The sequence below is a fragment of the Bos indicus x Bos taurus genome, chromosome 2 (assembly GCF_003369695.1).
Source record: "Bos indicus x Bos taurus breed Angus x Brahman F1 hybrid chromosome 2, Bos_hybrid_MaternalHap_v2.0, whole genome shotgun sequence".
Taxonomy (NCBI): Eukaryota; Metazoa; Chordata; class Mammalia; order Artiodactyla; family Bovidae; genus Bos; species Bos indicus x Bos taurus.
The window spans coordinates 135,181,540-135,201,982 of NC_040077.1; the positions used below are offsets into that span (position 1 = coordinate 135,181,540).

General features: G+C 55.0%; 1 protein-coding gene across 6 annotated transcripts in view; it reads left to right on the plus strand.

Moving 5' to 3' along the window:
• The window catches only part of PADI2 (peptidyl arginine deiminase 2), a 56,297-nt gene that overhangs the window by 23,762 nt on the left and 12,092 nt on the right, over nt 1–20,443 (plus strand). For 2 of the 6 annotated variants that reach the window (XM_027522310.1, XM_027522277.1), the window contains exons 4-10: nt 5,609–5,670; nt 10,940–11,057; nt 11,829–11,954; nt 15,591–15,656; nt 16,850–17,028; nt 19,086–19,240; nt 19,841–19,952. In XM_027522310.1, coding sequence (XP_027378111.1) covers nt 5,609–5,670; nt 10,940–11,057; nt 11,829–11,954; nt 15,591–15,656; nt 16,850–17,028; nt 19,086–19,240; nt 19,841–19,952 — 818 coding nt within the window. The remainder of the gene's footprint in view (nt 1–5,608; nt 5,671–10,939; nt 11,058–11,828; nt 11,955–15,590; nt 15,657–16,849; nt 17,029–19,085; nt 19,241–19,840; nt 19,953–20,443) is intronic. The other 4 variants (XM_027522286.1, XM_027522296.1, XM_027522301.1 and 1 more) reach the window with 4 other exon arrangements.

A 20,443-nucleotide genomic window follows, 5' to 3' on the forward strand; every position in this document is an offset into this window, starting at 1 on the left:
TCCAAATAGGAAAAGGAGTATGTCAAGGCTGTATATTGTCACCCTGCTTATTTAACTTATATGCAGAGTACATCGTGAGAAACACTGGGCTGGAAGAAGCACAAGCTGGAATCAAGATTGCCGGGAGAAATATCAATAACCTCAGATATGCAGATGACACCACCCTTATGGCAGAAAGTGAAGAGGAACTAAAAAGCCTCTTGATGAGAGTCAAAGTGGAGAGTGAAAAAGTTGGCTTAAAGCTCAAGATTCAGAAAATGAAGATCATGGCATCTGGTCCCATCACTTCATGGCAAATAGATGGGGAAACAGTGGAAACAGTGTCAGACTTTATCTTTTTGGGCTCCAAAATCATTGCAGATGGTGATTGCAGCCATGAAATTAAAAGACTCTTACTCCTTGAAAGGAAAGTTATGACCAATCTAGATAGCATATTAAAAACCAGAGACATTACTTTGCCAACAAAGGTCCATCTAGTCAAGGCTATGGTTTTTCCAGTGGTCGTGTATGGATGTGAGAGTTGGACTTTGAAGAAAGCTGAGTGCTGAAGAATTGATGCTTTTGAACTGTGGTGCTGGAGAAGACTCTTGAGAGTCCCTTGGACTGCAAGGAGATCCAACCAGTCAATTCTAAAGATCAGTCCTGGGTGTTTATTGGAAGGACTGTTGCTAAAGCTGAAACTCCAATACTTTGGCCACCTCATGCAAAGAGTTGACTCACTGGAAAAGACTATGATGCTGGGAGGGATTGGGGGCAGGAGGAAAAGGGGACGACAGGGGATGAGATGGCTGGATGGCATCACGGACTCGATGGACATGAGTTTGAGTGAACTCCGGGAGTTGGTAATGGACAGGGAGGCCTGGCATGCTGTGATTCATGGGGTCGCAAAGAGTCGGACACGACTGAGCGACTGAACTGAACTGAACTGAATCTCAAAACAGAAGACAGTCGTTCACATTGCAGAAATAATGCTTTATGAAAAACTCACCCCCACTGAATTTATGTTTCACCAGGAAGCCTGGTGAAAACTAGGTTTCCCTTGGGACCCATCCACTGGTCTGTCTGACCCATCTGGGTCTTGTCTTCCCTCAGGGATCTACCCCAGGAGCCCCACAGCCTAAGTGATCATTTGAGGGTGGCGGCTCAGAGGCAAGAATGCCTTGAATGACCCATGATGGTGGGACTGTCCCCCAGGGATGTATTAGTGTCCATCTCACCCTACTTCTGTCCTGAGTCCACACTGGGTAGAAAGAACACTGGCTTCAGAGTGCACGGAAATACAGTAGGTCTAAGTTCTGGCTCTCCCCTCTCCAGCCACATTAAGACCACCATTCCGCTGAGCCTCAGTTTCCTCATCTGTAAAATGGGTTTCCAGTGTGCTCTTGCACAGTGCTTATAGGGTTCAGTGGGATGGGGCATCCCCAGGCCTGGCAGGGGCTAGGTGCTGAGGTAATGCTCTTGCTTTTGTCGCTTCCTCTTGGGGCACGGGGCAGCCCACTTTCTCTCTGCCTATGTGACGCTGAAGAACCTTATTGTGCTTCAGTCCTCCTCCTGGTATCAAGAACAAAATCATGATGCCCTTGGTCAAATCAGGCTGTGGTTCTCGGTCCTAGTCTTGCCAAAAACCTGTGATATGCCCTCTCCCTGTAGACCTCACTTTTTTTTTTTTTTTTTGAGGGGGGGACTGTGCCATTTGGCTTGTGGGGCTTTAGTTCCCCAACCAGGGATCAAACCCAGGCCCTTGGCCATGAAAGCACAAAGTCCTAACCACTGGCCCACCAGGGAGTTCCCTGGACCTCACTTTTTCGAGGCTATAAAGTGAGTTTCGAGCTCATTGATCCCGGAGAGCCTCCGAGCCCCTGGGTAGGGCTGATTCGCAACTTCCTCGCTGTTAAGGGGGTTTGAGGGGAAGATGGTGGAGAGAGGCGTAGCCTCACCCTCTTTGCTGAGGTCCTGCAAAGGGAGGAGCACGTGGACGGGACCCTGGAGGATTTTTTGCATCAACCTAAGGCCCTCGTTCCTTGTACCCTGTCCCAGACCCAGGATAACCGCCCTCAGTGACTGTCGGGGAGAGTCCCCTGCCCACCACACCCCAAGCTGCCCCGTCAGGCAAGAAGGCCTGGTGCCCCGCCACCATCCAGGGGCTGGCAGCCGCCAAAGCGCTCGTGCGGAAGCTGAGGCCAGTGTCTTGATTCCCCAGGGCAGGCTGCCTTGAGCCCAGTCCTGGTGACATTTCCAGTTAATCTATCTCACACCCTGGGTGCCACCTGACACCTTGGGGCTATTCTGGGGAGCTGAGGCAGGATTTGGAGCCTCCGGGAAATGTCTGGAGCCCAGAGGCCCTGAAACAGATGTCGCCTCCCCCTCCCCAGGGAGGACAGAGCGGCTCCGGGAGGCAGAGCCCTGGGCAGGCCACAAGCCTGCTCCCATCCCCTCAGGAGCATCCCATAGGAATTCAGTTAAACTGGACCTTGAGGGAAGCTTTGAAGGGGAGAAGTCCTCGAGGAATACCTTGTAACTTGGGGGAGTCTCCGAGGGAGGGCGGCAGGGTGAGGAGGCCGTTCCAACTGACCATAAAGTTTTGTCAAGAGTCACAAGAGAGAAGGTGTCAAGCACCGTGGGATGTCAGGAGGTGGATGATAAGGGAGCCCGATTATGTGATTTCATGGGAAGTCAGTGAAATTTGTCCCAATTGAATAAACCGAAGAAAAAATAATAGGCATATTATTCGGTATTATAGAGCTTCCCTCAGGCGGTGAGGGGACAGGCTAAACAAAGAACCCCTGGGTTTATTTAGAAGCTGTTTGGTACTCTCTTTGGGTTTTTTTTGTTTGTTTGTTTGGTTTTTTGTTTTTGTTTTCTTTTTTCACTTGTGCAAATATTACATTGATAACAAAAATTTAATGTAAGAAATTCATAATGGGGAGTTCCTTGGCATTCTGGTTAGGACTTGGTGCACACCACAGGTTCAGTCCCTGGTCAGGGAACTAAGAGCTCGCAAGCCACATGGCGCAGCCCAGAATAACGAAAAGTTCATAATGAAGTACAGGGAAATGCTCCTGATTTCTCTCCTGTGACCACTGCTTTCATGGACCACAGGAGCCGTGATGCAGTGGCGCCTTGCAGCCTAGAGACCAAAGCCACAGGGTCACCAGGGTGGGGAGTTGGCCCCTCCTCTGGGAACGACCTCTAGAGGAGTGAGTCCTGGGTCTTGGAAGGTGGGCTTTGGTTTTGGAAACAACCCAGGGCGGAGGTCAGCCTGAGACTGTGGAGAAAACAGCCAAGGGCAGGGGTCTGGAGTCCAAGACCTGAGGGCGACCCCTGGCCCTGCACTTTTCGGGGTCTTCATGGTCATTGCCCTGCTGGGAGCCTTGCTTCCTCCTATTTATGGCAGGATGGCCAGGGTGGTGACTGAGGGAAAACACCCATGGGAAGTGCGCTCCTGTCCACAAAGAACTGTACACCCAGGAGAGATTGTTTTCTTGAAAAGCAAAGAGTCATTCCTGGAGAGGGCTGGGTCTGCAGCAGGTCCCCTGGGAGAAGCTTCAGGAAGGCAACCTCCCCAAACAGCAGCATTCCCTGGGGAGTGTCCCGCTGGAAAGTCCGTGGCAGTCTGGGAGCCAGCATCAATATTGGTGCTTCTAAGCCTTCCGTCTCTAACAGTAGCTGGTGGGGCTGCCTTCTCCACTCTGTCCCTGGGAGTCTTATCCCGCACCAGCCCCCCAGATCATCAGCCCAGTGTGCTGACAAGTGACATCTCCAAGTCTGAGTTTGCTCGCCTATAAAGTGGGAACAATAATATTTATCTCATAGGACTTTCCCTGGGTGCTCAGACGGTAAAGAATCCACCTGTCGATGCGGGAGATCCGGGTTTGATCCCTGGGTCAGGAAGATCCCCTGGCGAAGGGATAGGCTGCCCACTCCAGTATTCTTGTCTGGAGAATCCCACGGACAGAGGAGGCTGTGGTGTACAGTCCATGGGGTCGCAGAGTTGGACACGAATAAACGGCCAACCACACACAGAAAAGACTGGGGGCTCCTTGAGAGCAGGCACTGTGGGCCGATTGCCCACCCCGCTCCCCATGTGTGGGGCCTAGAGGCAGTCGATGCTCAGTAGTGATTTGCTGTGTGAATGGGATCAATGGGAGGAGTTTATATAATTATTTCCTACAGCACCTAATGTGGGGCGCAGAAGTGGGGATACTGCCTCCCTCTCCCAAGGACTCGGTGCCCTTAGAACCACCCTCCTACCTCCTTCCAGACCTGGAAGAGCCGCATTCAGAGTGAGGAGGGAACTGGGCTGTGGGCAAAGGGAGGCCCTCCGTATAATCCCTGACTTAAGAGAGAGGAGGCACGCCACCCCTCCAGGGAGACAGCTCAGCTGCCAGCAGGACCGACCAGGAACCCGGTCATTCTCACCCAGCTCCGACCTCCGTCCAAGTCATGCTCAGCCCAAGGCCGAGCCCACAGGCTGTCCGCGACCTGGACCCAACTCGCCTCGCTCCGCGTATCGCTCCCACCACCTTCCCAACATTTCCCCTGCCTCACCCTCTTGGTCTCTAACTCAGGGGGCCATGTTGCCCCTGGGGGACCTTTGGCAATATCTGGAGACCTTTTGGTTGTCTCAGCTGGGGGAATGTTATGGGCACCCAGGGGGTAGAAGCCAGGGATGTGGCTAAACACCCTGCAATGCACAGGGTAGACCCACAACAACAGCAGCAGCAACAATCTGGCTCAAAACGTCAGCAGCGCCTACCGTTGCAATTAGGACAACTCATCTAATGGGAAAGCGCCTCATTTTTCAGGTAGAGTGACTGGGGCTCAGAGAAGCTGTCTAAGCCACCCAGCACCACACAGCTTACAAGCCGCAACCACGGTTCAAGCTCAGTCCTGTCTAATGCTGAACTTTGGGCTCATTTCATTGCCCCACGAAGTCCCCACAGCAGGCCTACGAACAAAGAAGGTCCCTCCCCCAGAGGAGGGACAGCGAGGACCCCATCCTGGATCCTCTATCTGGCGGCTTGGCCTCTTGGGCACAGTCAGATCAAGAGGAGCTGACAATGCAGTTTCCCACCCAAAGTAAAACCCTCGGTCCTTAGGTGTGGGGTCTAGACACCCTGGAGTTCTGGAAGAGAAACACACAGACGCATATGTGTACACACCCCCAGGACAGGCCAGGAAGGCAGGTAGGGAGTCCCGTGAAAGTTTCCAACATCTGAGCTTTGATTCACACGAAATGCGGTGTATGCTTCAGATCTCCTTGTGTGACCCTGTGACCTTGTGCCCTGGGCACGCGCCTTGACCTCTCTGAACTCCCAGATCTGCCCAGTGCGGCTCATCCCGCCCACCACCCAGAGCTGTAGAGGAGCAGCAAGGGGGCGGGAGACCCCAGACCCACCTGGCAGCACCTTCGTGAGTTTCGCAATCTGCACGGTATCCGCTCGTGTCTCCATCCAGCAGTGTGGTGTTGAGGCAGGGGGTTGGCTAAGGTGACCTCAGCACAGCTCTTCCCTCGGGTGAGCTGCACCGTAACCCCGTAGGTCCCCCTCCTGCCCCCTCCCCACCCTCTCTGGCCAGCCCAGCAGCTCACCCACCTGTCTGTCCCCAGAGATCTCCCTGGATGTGGATGCAGACCGCGACGGCGTGGTGGAGAAGAACAACCCAAGAAAGGTACCTCACTCCCAGGGCAGGCGGCCCTGAATGGGGGGCTTCCAGGGCCAGAGCCCCAGCCTGGGGCCTACAGGCAGCCGGTCCTCCCAGCAAACTCTCACTTTACAGATGAGAAGACAAGTTCCCAGACACACACACCATTGACAGAGCCCACCGAGGAGCAAGCTCCTTAGAGGAACAGCCACAGAGCTGGTCCCCAAGTCTCAGTGGCCCATCCAGAGGGTGGGGACACCCAGGTCATGCAGTTGGTGTAAAGGATGAACGTCCTGCCACAGAGGAAGTGCCGCCAAAGCATTTGCTCTTACAGTTTTGCCTTTTTGGGGTTTTTTTTTTGGCCATCTGGAGCAGAAGATTGCAGTAATCATTCCCAATTCAAGGCGTGTCATCTCTAATGATGCACACACACCCTCTTCCTGGTTTTGTGTATTCATTTATTTGTTCATCCGGTCTTCCCTGGGGGCTCAGACGGTAAAGAATCCGCCTGCAATGTGGGAGACCTGGGTTTGATCTCTGGGTTGGGAAGATCCCCTGGAGGAGAGCATGGCAACCCACTCCAGTATTCTTGCCTGGAGAATCCCATGGACAGAGGAGCCTGGTGGGCTACAGTCATGGGGTCACAGAGTCGGACGCGACTGAGCACATTTGTTCATTCATCATTCACTCATTTGTTCATTCATTCATTCTCCCCAGTCCTACATTCCTTCACTCCCACTCTGCTCCCCTGCAAAGGGCCACGTGGATGATTTTAATGGGTCACTTTCCGTTCTTGTGATTCTTGTGAAACATGCAGTGTGGTTAGGGTGTGTGTATTTTTAACTTGTGTAGGCGGCATTGTGTTCTCCAAGTCGTCTTCCTCACCCCCGTTTTATCTATTTTTAATTGAAGGATAGTGGCTTTACAGTAATGTGTTGGCTTCTGCCATACATCAACATGAGTCAGCCACAGGTATAGATATATCCCCTCCCTCTAGAACCTCCCTCCCACCTCCCACCCCATCCCACCTCTCTAGCCCTGGTTAAAGTTCCCGGAGTCGTACAGCAAACCCCCACTGGCTGTCTAGTTTATATATGGTAGTGTGAATCTCAACCCCATTTTTAAGTTCCGCTGGTTTTGCTCTGTGCACATCCTGGCTTCTATTTTCCATTTTCTGCTCTTCTAGAGCACTTAGATGTTTGCCATGGGCATACACTACTTTTATAACAACAACCTGTGTGCTGGTTTAAATTATATGGAGATGGGTACTTTAAAAAGTAATTAAATACAGCCCAGTGAGAAGCCTGGGGCCTGGCAGCCAGCTCCAAACTCTTGACGTGCCTCTGGGGGTTCCTCGGGGCTGTAGGGGAGCTGGCTCCCCGAGGTTCCCAAGGAGGGGCGTCCGCCCAGCCCTGCCTTCCTGAGGCCGAGTCAGCCCCACAGATCTGTGCTCAGTGTCTGCGGCCACATGAAGGCAGGCCCCAGGGCGGCCCCTGAGGCATCCTGCTTCCCCCGAGGAGCTGGGGGCTCACCCAGCCCCTGTGGGCCTGGACTTGCCCTGACTTCCTTCATCTGGGCCAGTGCAGTTTAATGTGATCTTCATTCATCTCATAAATATTTTTAACTTCATTGAAGTATGGCTGATTTACAGTGTTGTGTTAATTTCTGTTATGCAGCAAAGTAACTCAGCTCCACCTGTGCATTATTTTTCATGTTCTCTTCCATTACGGCTCATCACAGGACATGAACACAGCTCCCTGTGCTAACCAGTAGGGCCTTGCTGTTCAGCCATCCTGTATGTACTAGTACGTCCGCAAATCCCAGGCCCCCGGTCCTCCCCCGCCACCGCCTGGGCAACCACAAGTCTGCTCTCTATATCTGGGAGTCTATTTTTGTTTTGTAGATGTGTTCATTTGTGGCGTATTTTAGATTCCACGTGTAAATGCTGTCACTGGTATTTGTCTGTTTCTGACTTATTTCCCTTCGTATGACACCTCCTAAGTCATCCATGTTACTGCAGACGGCGTGTACCATTCATTTTGGTGGCTGAGTCCTATTCCATCATACCCATAGGCCGTCGTGCGCGCGCTCCACAGCCCCTCCGTTCGTCGTCGATGGACACGGAGGTTGTTTCCGTGTCTTGGCGACGGTGCCTAGTGCCGCAGTGAACGTGGTGGAGCATGTATCTTTTCATATTATGCTTTGTCTGGGAATATCTCCAAGTATGCGATTGCTGGATCATGCGGCAACTCTGTTTTCAGTTATTTGAGGAACCTCTGTACTTTTCTCCACAGCGGCTGCATCAGTTCACATTCCCACCAACAGTTCCCTTTCATCCACACCCTCTCCTGCATCTATTATTTGCAGACTTTTTAATGATGGCCGTTCTAACCAGTGTGAGGTACCAGTGTGTGTTGTTGTTTTGATTTATCCCATAAATATTTTTTCAGCGTCTCTTATGTTTCACGACTGGGTCAGGCCTGGGGGATGGCGAGAGCAGGACAGACAGCAGCCCCTGCCACCGGGGCCCGCAGTCCAGGGGGCATGGGGGCCACGGTGAAGGAAGACTGGCGGCGGTTTCGGCACAGTTGTCCTGAGTCCGCCCCAGAAGGAGCGCGTGAACCCAGGGAAAGCTGCTTTGGTCCAGAATATCAGAGAGGCTTCCAGGAGGAAGGGGGGTTATGCTCTGGGACCGGAAGGAGGGGTGGACTTGGCGAGGTGAAGCGGGGCAGGGCCGCTTTCCAGGTAGAGGGGGCAGCGCGCGAAGGCCCGAGCTTGGAGTCTTCTGGGAGCCGGGAGGCGGCCAGCGAGGGGGAGGCGGACGGAAAGGGGCCGAGGCGGGCAGGTCTCGCGGGGCCCCACGGCCCGAGTCAACAGGGGCCCCTGACAAGGCGTGAAGCAGGGAAGCAACGCGATCCGGTTGGAGTTTGTCCTAATATCGCTCTGGCTTCAGTCTTGAAAAGGAATCACCTTACAGGTCCCACTTGGAGCACTCAGAGCAAGTTTGAAAATGGCCGGGTGTCCGTTCACCCGAGAGCCCTGAGCCCCTCTGGGTGCCTCTTCTTCCCTCCAGTGTTACGGAGATATAATTGACGTATATCAGCGTGTATGTTTAAGGTACCGCAGAATGGCTTTGTTTATTGATTTGGGCTGCGTCGGGTCTTGGCTGCAGCACTCGGGGTCTCTGTTACACCGTGCGGGATCTTTCGTTACAGCGCGTGGACTCTCTAGCTGTGGTGCGTGGGCGCAGTAGTTGCCGCAGCGAATCCAGAGCACACGGGGCTCAGTGGTGGTGGCCTGTGGCTTCAGTTGCTCTGTGGCACACAGCCTGGTGATGACTCACATCATGAAATGGTCACCGCACTCAGTTCAGTGTAAATCCATCATCCCATATAGGTACAGAGTTGTTGCTCAGTCACTCAGCCGTGTCCGACTCCTTGCGACCCCGTGGACTGCAGCGTGCCAGGCCTCCCTGTCCTCCACCAACTCCTGCGGTTTCTTCAAACTCACGTCGTTGTGTGGGTGATGCCATCCAACCAGCTCATCCTCTGGCGCCACCTTCTCCTCCTGCCCTCAATCTTTAGAAATAGAAGAAAAGAAAGTTTTCCTTCCGATGAAAACACTTAACATTTACTGTCTTCACAGCTTTCATTTATAGTACATGGCAGTACTTGTCTCTCTCTGACTTACTTCACTTAGGTTCATCCATGTTGTTGCAAATGGCAAGATTTCTTTTTTTTTGTAGCTGAATACTATTCCATTGTGTATGTGTACTGCATCTTCATTATCCAGTCTTTTTTTTTTTTTCTCACTATGTGCCAGGCACTTTTTTTTTTTAACTTTACAATATTGTATTGGTTTTGCCATACGTCAACATGAATCCACCACGGGTGTACACGTGTTCCCATATCTATTCATTATTGATGGGCACTTAAATTCCTTCCATATCTTGGCTATTGTAAATAATAATGCAGTAACATGGGAATACATATGTCTTTTCTAATTTGTGTTTTTATTTTCTTCAGATAAAGACCCAAGAGTGGAATTTCTGGATCATACGGAAGTTCTATTTTTAATTCTTTGGAGGAATCTCCATACTTTTTTCCATAGTAGCTGCACCAACTTATATTCCTACCAGCAGTGCGCAAGGGCTCCCTGTACTCCCCATCCTCGCCAGTGCTTATTCTTCGTTGTCTTTTTTGTGGTAGCCGTTCTGACAGGCGTGAGGCATTTCATTGTGGTTTTCATTTGTATTTCCCTGTTGATTAGAGATGTTGAGCGTCTTTTCACATATCTGCCCCCCTTTGTATGTCTTCTTTGGAAAGAATGTCTGTTCAGCTTTGCTGTCCATTTTTAAAATCAGGTTGTTTTCTGACCTTGAGTTGTATGAGTCCTTTGTATATTGGGGGTGTTAACCCTGATCAGATGTATCTGTTACAAACGTCTTTGCCCATTCAGTAAGCAGCTCTTTTATTTTGTTGACGGTCTCCTTTGTCGAGCACAAGCTCTCTAGTTTCGTGTGATCCTGTTTGTTTTCGCTTGTGTTGCACTTGCCTGAGGAGATAGATCCCAAAAAACTGTTTCTAAGACTGATGTCAAAGAGCACACTGCTTGTGTTTTCTTCTAGAAGTTTTATGGTTTCAGAGCTCACATTTACATCTTTATTCTACGTTTATGCTTGTGTGTGGCATTTGTAAGAAAGAAGCCCAGTTTGGTTCTTTGGGCATGGCTGTCGGGGTTTGCCCAACACTGTCTGTTGAAGAAGCTGTCTTGCCCAGTGTAGGCTTGCCCCTTGTCGTGGGCTGACGGCCCCGTAAGTGTACTTCCTCTCCGGCTCTGTCCGCGCCAGTCGTCTGTGTGTCTGTCTCCGTGCCCTCACCTTGCTGCTTTGACTGCTGCAGCTTTGTGGTTTGGTCTGCAGTCAGGCCCCGTGTTGCCTTCCCTCTGCCTTGGAGCCCGTCATAAAATGTCTGCCTGTCCATTTCTCTGGGCCCTGCCTCCCCACCCCACTCCAGGCAGTGGGGCACCAGATGTGAGGCTCGTGATGCCCGAGCCAGCCTTCTGTATCTGTCTCTCTGCCTGTCTGTCCCCACCCTGAGCCTGCCTTGGCGCTAACCCTGGCTCTCTCCAGGCATCAGACGAAGGACTCATGCTTGCCAGGTCACAGCTGCCCCCGTGGCTGCTCTTGAGTCTCACCCTGGGCCGTCTCCCCAGTGTCCTGTGGGGTCTGCACTGAGGTTGGGAACATCTGCAGAAGTAGAGACAACAGCGTTGCCCTCTCTCCTCGCCGACGCAGGCATCCTGGACCTGGGGCCCTGAGGGCCAGGGCGCCATCCTGCTGGTGAACTGTGACCGAGACACACCCTGGTTGCCCCAGGAGGACTGCAGTGATGAGAAGGTCTACAGCAAGGAAGGTGCGCGGGCTCAGCACTCGGGGCTGCGAGGAGGGCAGGGAGGGGCAGTGGGGACATTCGGGCCAAGTCTTGGGCAAAGCGGGAGGCGGGTGTGACCTTGGCTCTCCTGAGGACTGGACTCAGGTATCCACTCTTGCTAAGAGCAGATGGCAAAACTATCAATACCGCTCGGTTGGATTGGAACCACGCTCTTTACGAAGCTGCACCTATGTTAAAAAAGGAGCAGAAGGATGTTCCAGAAGTGTTATGGGAGGTCATCTGTGGTGTTGGAGATAGCAACTAGTTCTTACACTTTTCATAATATATACGTTTCCATAATATATACGTTTGGGGTTTGCTTTGTCCTGCTTGTAAAAGTAACAGGCCAACATTCCAGCCACAGTTCTCCTTTGTTTTTCTTTTTTAATTGAGATATGATTGACATACAGCAGTATGTTAGTTTAAGGCACACAGCACAGTGATTTGATTCCCATACATCATAAAGTGAGTATCTCAAGAAGTTTAGTAAACATCCATCATCTCATATAGGTACACAATTAAAGAAATAGAAAAAAAAATCCTTGAGAGGAGACCTCTTAGGATTGACTTTCTTAACGACTTTCACGTGAGACGTGCAGCAGTGTCTGAGATCAGTCGTGTTGTTCCTCACATCCCGAGGATAACTGGAAGTTGGTACCTCCCAAGTACCTTCATCCAGTCCCCCCGCACCTCGGACCCCTGCAGCCCAGAGCGGTTCTCTCAGTTCCAGCATCCTCTTGCCTCTGCCCGCAGACCTGAAGGACATGTCCCAGATGATCCTGCGGACCAAAGGCCCTGAGCACCTCCCTGCCGGCTACGAGATCGTCCTCTACATCTCCATGTCGGACTCGGACAAAGTGGGCGTGTTCTGCGTGGAGAGTGAGTGTCCCCTGCCCACCCTCCAGCGGCTTCTGCCCTCGGGGAGCGTGCTTCACCCTCTAAGGCTCCCCAGGGCCCCTTAGTCATCACAGGGGCAGGTGGCTGGAGAGGTCCAGGACTGGCCTCTTGGTAATGGACCAGCCATCATCCAGGGCCACCTCGGCCCTGTGAAGTCAGGGCCCCAAGGGCGCGGCCTCTCCGCCCTCAAGGAGTCAGCGGTGACAGTCACGGGCTTTGTGAGTCATCCTCCCCAGACTCCTGTCGCCTTCATGACGCCTGAGGCAGGGACCCACCCTCTCCCCGGCCGGTGTTTCTCCTCTCCGACTTTCTGAAAATGAAAAACTGCCCCGACTTTTTTTTTTTGGCATGCCGGGTCTTCATTGCAGCATGGGGGATGGTTAGTTATGGTACGTGGGCTCATGTGGGCTCACGTGGCCTCTGGTTCCCTGACCAGGGATCCATCCCGGGCCCCCTGCAGTGGGAGCGTGGGGTCTCAGCCACTGGACCACCCAGGGAAGTCCCCCCGCCCCGACTTTGAAAGAGCCCCTGATGATGCTGTGTGCACCCTCAAGGAGTAGACCCCTAGTTCATCTTGCCAAGGACAGGGCGTCCGGGGCCCCTTGTGTGGGAAACATGCTTTGCAAGGGGCTAATGCCCACAGCTGCCCGCTCAGTCTCATGCCTTCTGTGGTTGGCTGTTGAGCCCCTCCGTGCCGGGTGCTGGGTCTCAGCACCAGGATCCCTGGGTCAGCACCCTGCCCTCAGGGAGGGGACAGCCTGTGAGGGAGACGTCACGGGGAGCTTGACAAGGCAAGGACACAAAGCAAGTCGTAGGGGACAGCAGGTGGAGGCGGGAGCCACTGGCATAGAGGGTCGGGGGGCCTCTCCAAGGGGGGCGACGTCTGAGTCGAGACCCAAACCAGCCATGAGAAGTGCTGAGTGCTCAGTCGCTCAGTCGTGTCCGGCTCCCTGCAACCCCACAGACTGCAGCCTGCCAGGCTCCTCCGTCCATGGGGTTTTCCCAGGCAAGAATACTGGAGTGGTTTACCATGCCCTCCTCCAGGGGATCTTCCCAACCCAGGGATCGAGCCCAGGTCTCCCGACAGTGAGAAAGAACCAGCCATTCCCAAGCTGAGGGAAGAGTGTTGCAAGCGGAGGGAACCGGTTTGGAGCACTGGGGGAGCAGGCAGCAGACCGCAGCAAGGGATGTGTTGGAGTCAAGGTCGGCGGACTGGGCAGGGGCCAGGGCAGACAGAGGGCTTGGATTGACTCTAAGTGCAGCCAAAAGCCATTAGAGGCTTTTAAGCAAGCGACTGTCAAGCTCTGATTTATGTGTTAAAAAGCTCTCTCAGCAAAATAGTTCGCTTTGCAATTTGCCATGGTGCGGGGTGGAGCTGCCCTGCGTGCCTGTCCCTCCAGGAGCCTGGGGTCTCCTAGCTCTGGAACCCACCTCACAGAACAGGCCCACTCAGAACCGGGGCAGGTCCCGGTGACCCCGGGCCCTCGCCTCCAGGAGGGGCTCTGCCAGGACCGCAGTGGACAGCTGCCACCTGAAGCCCGTCCTCCTGCTGATCCACCCCGGGATCGGGCAGTGACTGCCTCGGGCTGGAAGGTCCCCAGTCAGGCCGGCTCCACTGCCCCAGGGGGCCCGAGCCGTTGCTGTTTACCCCATCCAGGCCGGGGTTACCACGGCGGGTGGGGCTGCTGGCCGGGCCGGAGGGGTACGGGCGGCCCCTGAGGTCACATTGTGACGCTCGGCCTGCTGCTCCCGGCGGCCCCCAGCCGTGACCTGGAGGCCTTTCCGAGGGTGGCGGTAGCCTCAGGTGTGGCTCGGGATTACGTCCGTCCCCCACCCAGCCGTCCGAGCTGGGCCCCGAGCAGACGGGAGCCGCCGCTGGAAGCGCTTTGCTGCGCCATCCCCAGGCTGTTATCGGGTTGCCATCCCGTGGAGGGGCACGGCCTCACTGACGCAGCGATGAGCCCGGGAGAGTCCGTGTCCCCCAGAACCGAAGCCCCGGGTGAACACTCGGCACCAAAGAGCAGGCTGAGAGGGATTTTGTCGATGGCGCGGTTTCCTTTTCTTCCTTTTTGCGACATTTTGAGGTCTCTGCCAAACTCCAGGTGTACCGTGGGTGAGGCTGTGTGGTGTTACACGAATGTCAGGTGCCACTCGTACCCAGCGGCCAGGGGCTGGGCTGGGGGCTCAGGGGCCCTGAGACGCCGTTCTGGAGCCCAGGGGCTTCACATCCTGGGCGTGGGCAAGTCTCAGCAGGCCAGCCCTTGGGTACCTCGTGTGGGATGTCACTCGTGGCTAAGGAGAGGCCTGACTGTCCCCCTGGCGACAGAGATCAAATAAGAAACATGTCAGCACTCAGCAGCCGGTCCGTGGAATGCTCCCTGTGGATGACACTGCTTCTCAGGGGGCTGTTACTGTGATCGTTGATTACAGTCAGTGACGTGGACAGGCGTCCCCAGTGCTGTTAGGAAGGCCCAGGCGTGTGTGCCCCAGCCTCAGACTCTACCCTCGGGTCTCAGAGGTCGGCTCCTGACCTTTCTCTGCGGGGGTCGGCTCCTGACCTTTCTCTGCGGGGCTGCGGTGACCGGCTTGCACCAGTTTTCCCAGGACTGTCCTGGTTTTGCACTAAAAATCCCTCATTCTGATAAGCCCCTCAATCTCGGGCAAACCAGGACAGTTGCTCACACTCTCAGAGTCTCCTTGGGAGGTGGAATGACTCCACCCTGACCGGAAGGGTGATGTCACGTGCCAGCCTGCGGGCCAACGCCTAGGGCTAAGGGGAGGTCAGGGTGGCTGGCGGGGCCAGCCCGAGGCGCGTGGGCTGCACCATAGAGGGGCATTGTTGGTTCCTGCAGGGGGAGCTGGCCACGCGGAGGCAGGCCCGCGTCCAACTGGGGATGGGAGACAGGGGAAGGAGGCTCCGGGGACAGTGGCTGATTGTTCCACCGAGTGATCGATCTGCCCAGAGCTGGCCTGAGATACTGTGGGCCACAGACAGAAAAGACTACACACAGATGGGCCAAAACGTGTCCTCGTACCCCACCCAGCTCCCCTGCCAGAGCCCCACCCTCCCAGGCCCAGGGGGAGCACACACGCACACACATCCCACCTAGCTGCCCTATTCCTAAACCATTCAACGAGAAAGTCGTGTTTTTCAGTAAAGGGTCTGCCGATACATTCACAGGTTCTCATAACAGTAATACCAGCGGGTCCCAGCTGTGTTACCGGTTGTCACCCTTGGTTACCAAGCTTACCTCGGTTCCTGATTTTATCTTGCAAGCACCTTGTGGCATGAATGTTACTGTCTCCCATTTAACAGATGAATAAACGAGGCTCGGGAAGGTTAAGTGAATTCCCTGGGGTTTTGCAGCTTGAAAGCCAAAGAGGCATCTCTCTGACTCTGGAAGTCATAGCCACTCAGGTAACCCACCCTCAGGGAGCTGTATTTATAACCAAGATCTAATTGAGCACCTTCTCCTATGTGAGGTGCCATCCCGAGCCCAGGCCTCGCTGGTTCCTCTGTTCATTTTGCACACGTTGTAGCCCTCGGGCGCCTGCTCATTAATCGTTCCCTTTGTTGTTGACGACAGCACTAAGCTGAGCCTTACTCTGCCCTTCCAGCTCTGCAGGGCATAAAGAAACTTCTCCTGGAACTGCCTAGGGTCCTACCTCCATGCGTTTGGCAATGCAAGTATTGCATCTTCTCGCTGTGCCCACCTCTGCCACCCCCAAGGGCATCTCAAAGGCTGCCTTTCTTCGCTCAAACTCCTCCCATCCCGCTCCCTTCCTCTGCCTCCCAGTAACCCCTCCAGCTCACTCACCGCAGAGCTCTACTGTGACGCTTCCCTCACCTGTGCGATCTTACCACCAGCTGAGCCTTGCGAGGGGCCACTTCTTGACCCTCTCTGTCTCGTGCAGAGGTCCTTGCCCATGTGGTCAGAGAGCAGTAACTCAGTATATGCACTCTCAATTGGCCTGAAAGTGCTCCCATATGGTGACATGGGCGCACTGGTGCATTCAGCAGATGTTTATCAAACCCAACCTGCGCTGGGCCCGGCCGGGCCTGTCTCAGCCATCATGCAGGTGACAGGCTCTGGGGGCCAACAGCTGAACACTGAGATCATGTCCGTTTGGGCTGGGACAGGGAAGGCCAGGGGTGCAGACGCTGCAGACAGAGCCCCTGGCTTGGTCTCTGGGGGATCTGGGCGCAGTTCAGAAGCCTGAAGGTGGGAGACAAGCCTTCTAAGCAGAGGGAACAGCACTGTGAGGAGCCAGGAGATTTCAGTGGCCTAGGAGTGTAGGAGAAACCGGCCTTTCCTCCCAGCTGCAAACGTGTGCAACCAGGAAAAAAAAATGCACAGCGAGAGACCCACACGCTGATACGGCTTCCACTGTACAGAGGGGAATGGAGGGCATAAGTGGGTGTTTTCTTTATATAAAGGGGAGGAGAGATTGGGGTTCAGAATTAGGGATTTGATTCCCAGCTCAGCTACGTACTGGCTATATGACACCAGACAAGCCATTTTCCCTTCTGGGACTCAGTTTCCTCCTCTGTAAAATGCGAACAATAATTCCCTTCTTCGCCACCACTGGCTGCCCAGTCCTCAGCTTCTCTCATCTCTGTCTCCTTCCTGGGGAGAGCTCACTCACTCTATAGCCGAGGAAGCTGGAAGCTGGGAGGGTGTCTGGTCCGGGGCCACAGGGCTAGGGCCCAGCAGGGCTGGGACGGTGCCCGGGCCGCGGCCCTTCCGGTGGCGTTGGCCGCTCGTGCTTTCCCTGTGTGTAGAGGACAAGGGGCTTTGCTGTCGCGCCCCCATCAGCGAGCCCGCCCCACGGTCGGCTGGGGGAGCGGGGCCTGAGCTGGGTCCTTCTTCCTCCAGACCCCTTTTTCGGCCAGCGTTACGTCCACATCCTGGGCCGGCGGAAGCTCTACCACGTGGTCAAGTACTCGGGCGGCTCTGAGGAGCTGCTGTTCTTCGTGGAAGGCCTGCGTTTTCCCGACGAGGGCTTCGCGGGCCTGGTCTCCATCCACGTCAGCCTGCTGGAGTACATGGCCGAGGTGAGGGCCTTCGCCGGGAGGGGCTCCCGGGGGCGGAGCGGGCTCCCCTTGGAGGAAGCCCAGGTTTGGAGATCTAAGTGCTCCCATCACCTGCACACATCCGCCAGGGCCTCCGAGCCCCGCCCTGGGGGTCCTCCTCACTGTACCTCCTCCCGAGGATGCTCTTCGGGTGTGTCTCTGACCTCACGCCTGTCCCCAGGTCTGCCTGCTCCCTGGAGAGAGTGTGTGTGTGTGTGTGTGTGTGTGCGCTCAATCACTCAGTTGCATCTGGCTCTTTGCAACCCCGTGGACTGTAACGACGTGCCCAGAGCAGAAACAGGAAGGCTGAGCCTGGCCCGATTATCATGTGAGCTGACTTCAGGAAGAAAACTTTGATGCAGTGAGATCAGACATTACTTGAGGAGCCAGGCTCCTCTGTCTGTGCAATCTCCCAGGCAAGAATATCTGAAGTGGGTTACCATTTCCTTGTCCAGTGGTTCTTCCTGACCCAGGGATCCAGCTTGCGTCTCCTGCGTTGGCAGGCAGGTTCTTTACCGCTGCGCCAGCTGGGAAGCCCCCATCCATGTGCAGGGTGGGTGTAGTTCTGGGCACAGGGAACCATTGGTTGGCACGAGGAACAAACTAAGCCACGCGCGTGTGCCCTGCTCTTCCCTCCCTAACGGGCCCTGCACCCTCGCCGTGGGAGCTGCCGAATCACAATCCTGAACCACGTCCCCCTGCTGCGGCCGGACATCTCGCGCACGTGCGCTCCTGGTTTGCAGAAAGTGAGCGGGGAGGCGAGTACTCGCCCCCTAGGGGAGCGGTGCCCCCAGCTGAGGCTGCTTCCCACCCGTAAGGACCTCTTACCAAAACTGCAGCCCCAGAGCCCTGGCTCTCAGGCCCCCTTCGCTCAGATAGAGGGAGGGCCTGGCTGCCCCCTCAGACACGGGCTTGCTCCTCTGCTTCGCCTCTCGACCACTTCAAGGCGAGATGCCATGGGCTCGGCCGCAGGTGAAGCTGGGCCTCAGGGTTATGAGAAGGAGCTCGAGTCAGACTGCCCGGGTCTGAGCCCACGAGACATTGGGCAAGTGAACTGGCCCCGTGTGCCTTGGTTTCCCCACGTGGAAAATAGAAATGACACATGCTTCTGCTTCCTGGGGTGATTGTGAGCATCCAAGCTTGGAGCAGCTCATTCACAACGTGCTCTCGAGTCCCTGGGAGGAGGGAAAGGCAGAAAAAACAGAGATAACGAGATGGGGCGGGGAGGGGCTGCTCCTGCACCCGCAGTGCATCAGGGTCTCAGAGTGGCCCCTCCAGCGGACACCAGCGGAAGGCAGACCCATGCGGGAAAGGCCACCCCTGTGCTCCCCACCAAGGGCGGGACGCGGCTTCCTGTAGCTTTCCAAAGCCAGCCATGCAACGAAATCTTACCTCATCTTCCCTCAGGTTCCGGGCAAGCTTCCCGAACCTTTCCTTAAAAAAAAATCTGGACAGAGCAAAATTTCGCCCGATAACATTAAAATGTTCACACGTAGAAAAGAGCAAGGTACCCAGAGCAAAAACTGAGGAAGGCTGGGTCTGACTCAGTCATCGTGTGAGCCGATTTCAGGAAAAGAACTTGGATGCAATGAGATCAGATAGCAGTTGAGATTGAGCTCAACAGTCTGGGTTTAAATACAGGCTCACCCACTTACTGATCACTTGACCTTGGACAGCTTTGTACAGTTTGTGAATCAGAGGTCTGTGACTCAGTTTTCCCATCTACAAAACAAGGATTAAAATAGTATGTACCCCTGAGTATGGCAGAAGTGAAATCTCACCTGTCACAATAGGACCTGGCATACAGTAAGTGCTCAATAATGTACTACCATTGGGAAAGACTGAGGCAGAAGGAGAAGGGGACGACAGAGGGTGAGATGGCTGGATGGCATCGCCGACTCGATGGACGGGAGTCTGAGTGAACTCCAGGAGTTGGTGATGGACAGGGAGGCCTGGCGTGCTGCGATTCATGGGGTCACAAAGAGTCGGACACAACTGCGCGGCTGAACAGCAGTTATTGGTCTCACCTACTTTGTTAGACAGGAGTGAAAAGCACCCTGACAAGACCTCCTGATCTCTCCCACGCCCAGGAGATCCCTCTGACGCCCGTCTTCACGGACACCGTGACGTTCCGCATCGCTCCGTGGATCATGACCCCCAACATCCTGCCTCCAGTGTCGGTATTTGTGTGCTGGTAAGCGGTAGGCACAGTGCAGACAGGCCAGGCGGCTGGAGCTGGGGCTTCAGGAGGTGAGAGACCTGGGTCAGGTCACGCTCGTTGCTTCTCGGCTGCGTGACCTTGAGCACTAACGTGACCTCTCTGTGCCTCTGTTTCTCTGAGATGGTGACATCACAGAGTCTCTGCGAGGATTAAGTGGGGTGAAGCAGGCAAAGCGTTTGTCAAGGTCCTGGAGCAGTTTTTGTGCTCTAAAAGCGATAGCTGCGTTTCCTTTCCCATATCCTTTGGGCCTGTGCTGTCCATGTCCTAAGCCCATCCCCTACCTCCGGGTTAGGTTAGCTGTTTCTTGGAAATCTGGGAGTCAGAGGTGGAAGGCTTTCAGGAGGTGGGGTGAGAATTCCCCTCCTCGCTTTGTTCATGACCGTGGCAGACACTGCAGGAAGGGCTGAGTTTGCACGGCCCTTGACTCCAGCAGCCTCTGCACAGGTGAGCACAGAGGGGCTTCACCTGCCCAGCAGGGCCCAGCCCAGGGGCCCGCTGCCGCGCCTCCCCCATGGCGGGCCTGTGCCTCCTCACGCTCCCTCCTGGTCTCTCCCTCTTGCCCACGCTTCTCAGCATGAAGGACAACTACCTGTTCCTGAAAGAGGTGAAGAACCTGGTGGAGAAAACCAGCTGCGAACTGAAGGTCTGCTTCCAGTACATGAACCGGGGAGACCGCTGGATCCAGGTGAGGCCCCCAGGCTGGGAAGGACGCGGCTCAGGACTCAGGCAAGAGGGGCAGCTTAGTGTCAGCAGCCTGGCAGCCAGCTGCTCCGCACGTGTGAATTCTATGTCAGATCACGCGTGTGCGTGTGCACAGGGACATAAACGCACCAGGCGGCTCACTGCAGCTTCTTAGAGGGGCGGAGACTGAAGCAACGGAGACATCCGTCCGTGGGGAGGGGCGACTGCGTGACCGGTCGCCTCTCTGTGGAGCACCCTACAACAGCCAAAGAGGAGCCCATCTGTGAATACAGCATGGCTCTCGAGTTAAGGTGTTCCTTGCAGGAAGATGCACACAGGATGTTACCAGCTTTTTACAGCGGGGTCAGTGAGTGCAAGCACACCAGGGGCCTGCAGAGCCTCTGAGGAAGGCTGCATAAGAAACTCCTGCCGTCGTATGCGAGGGACCGGGGAGGCAGCTGGAGTTCCCTGGAGGCCCCCTGGGCTCACTGGATG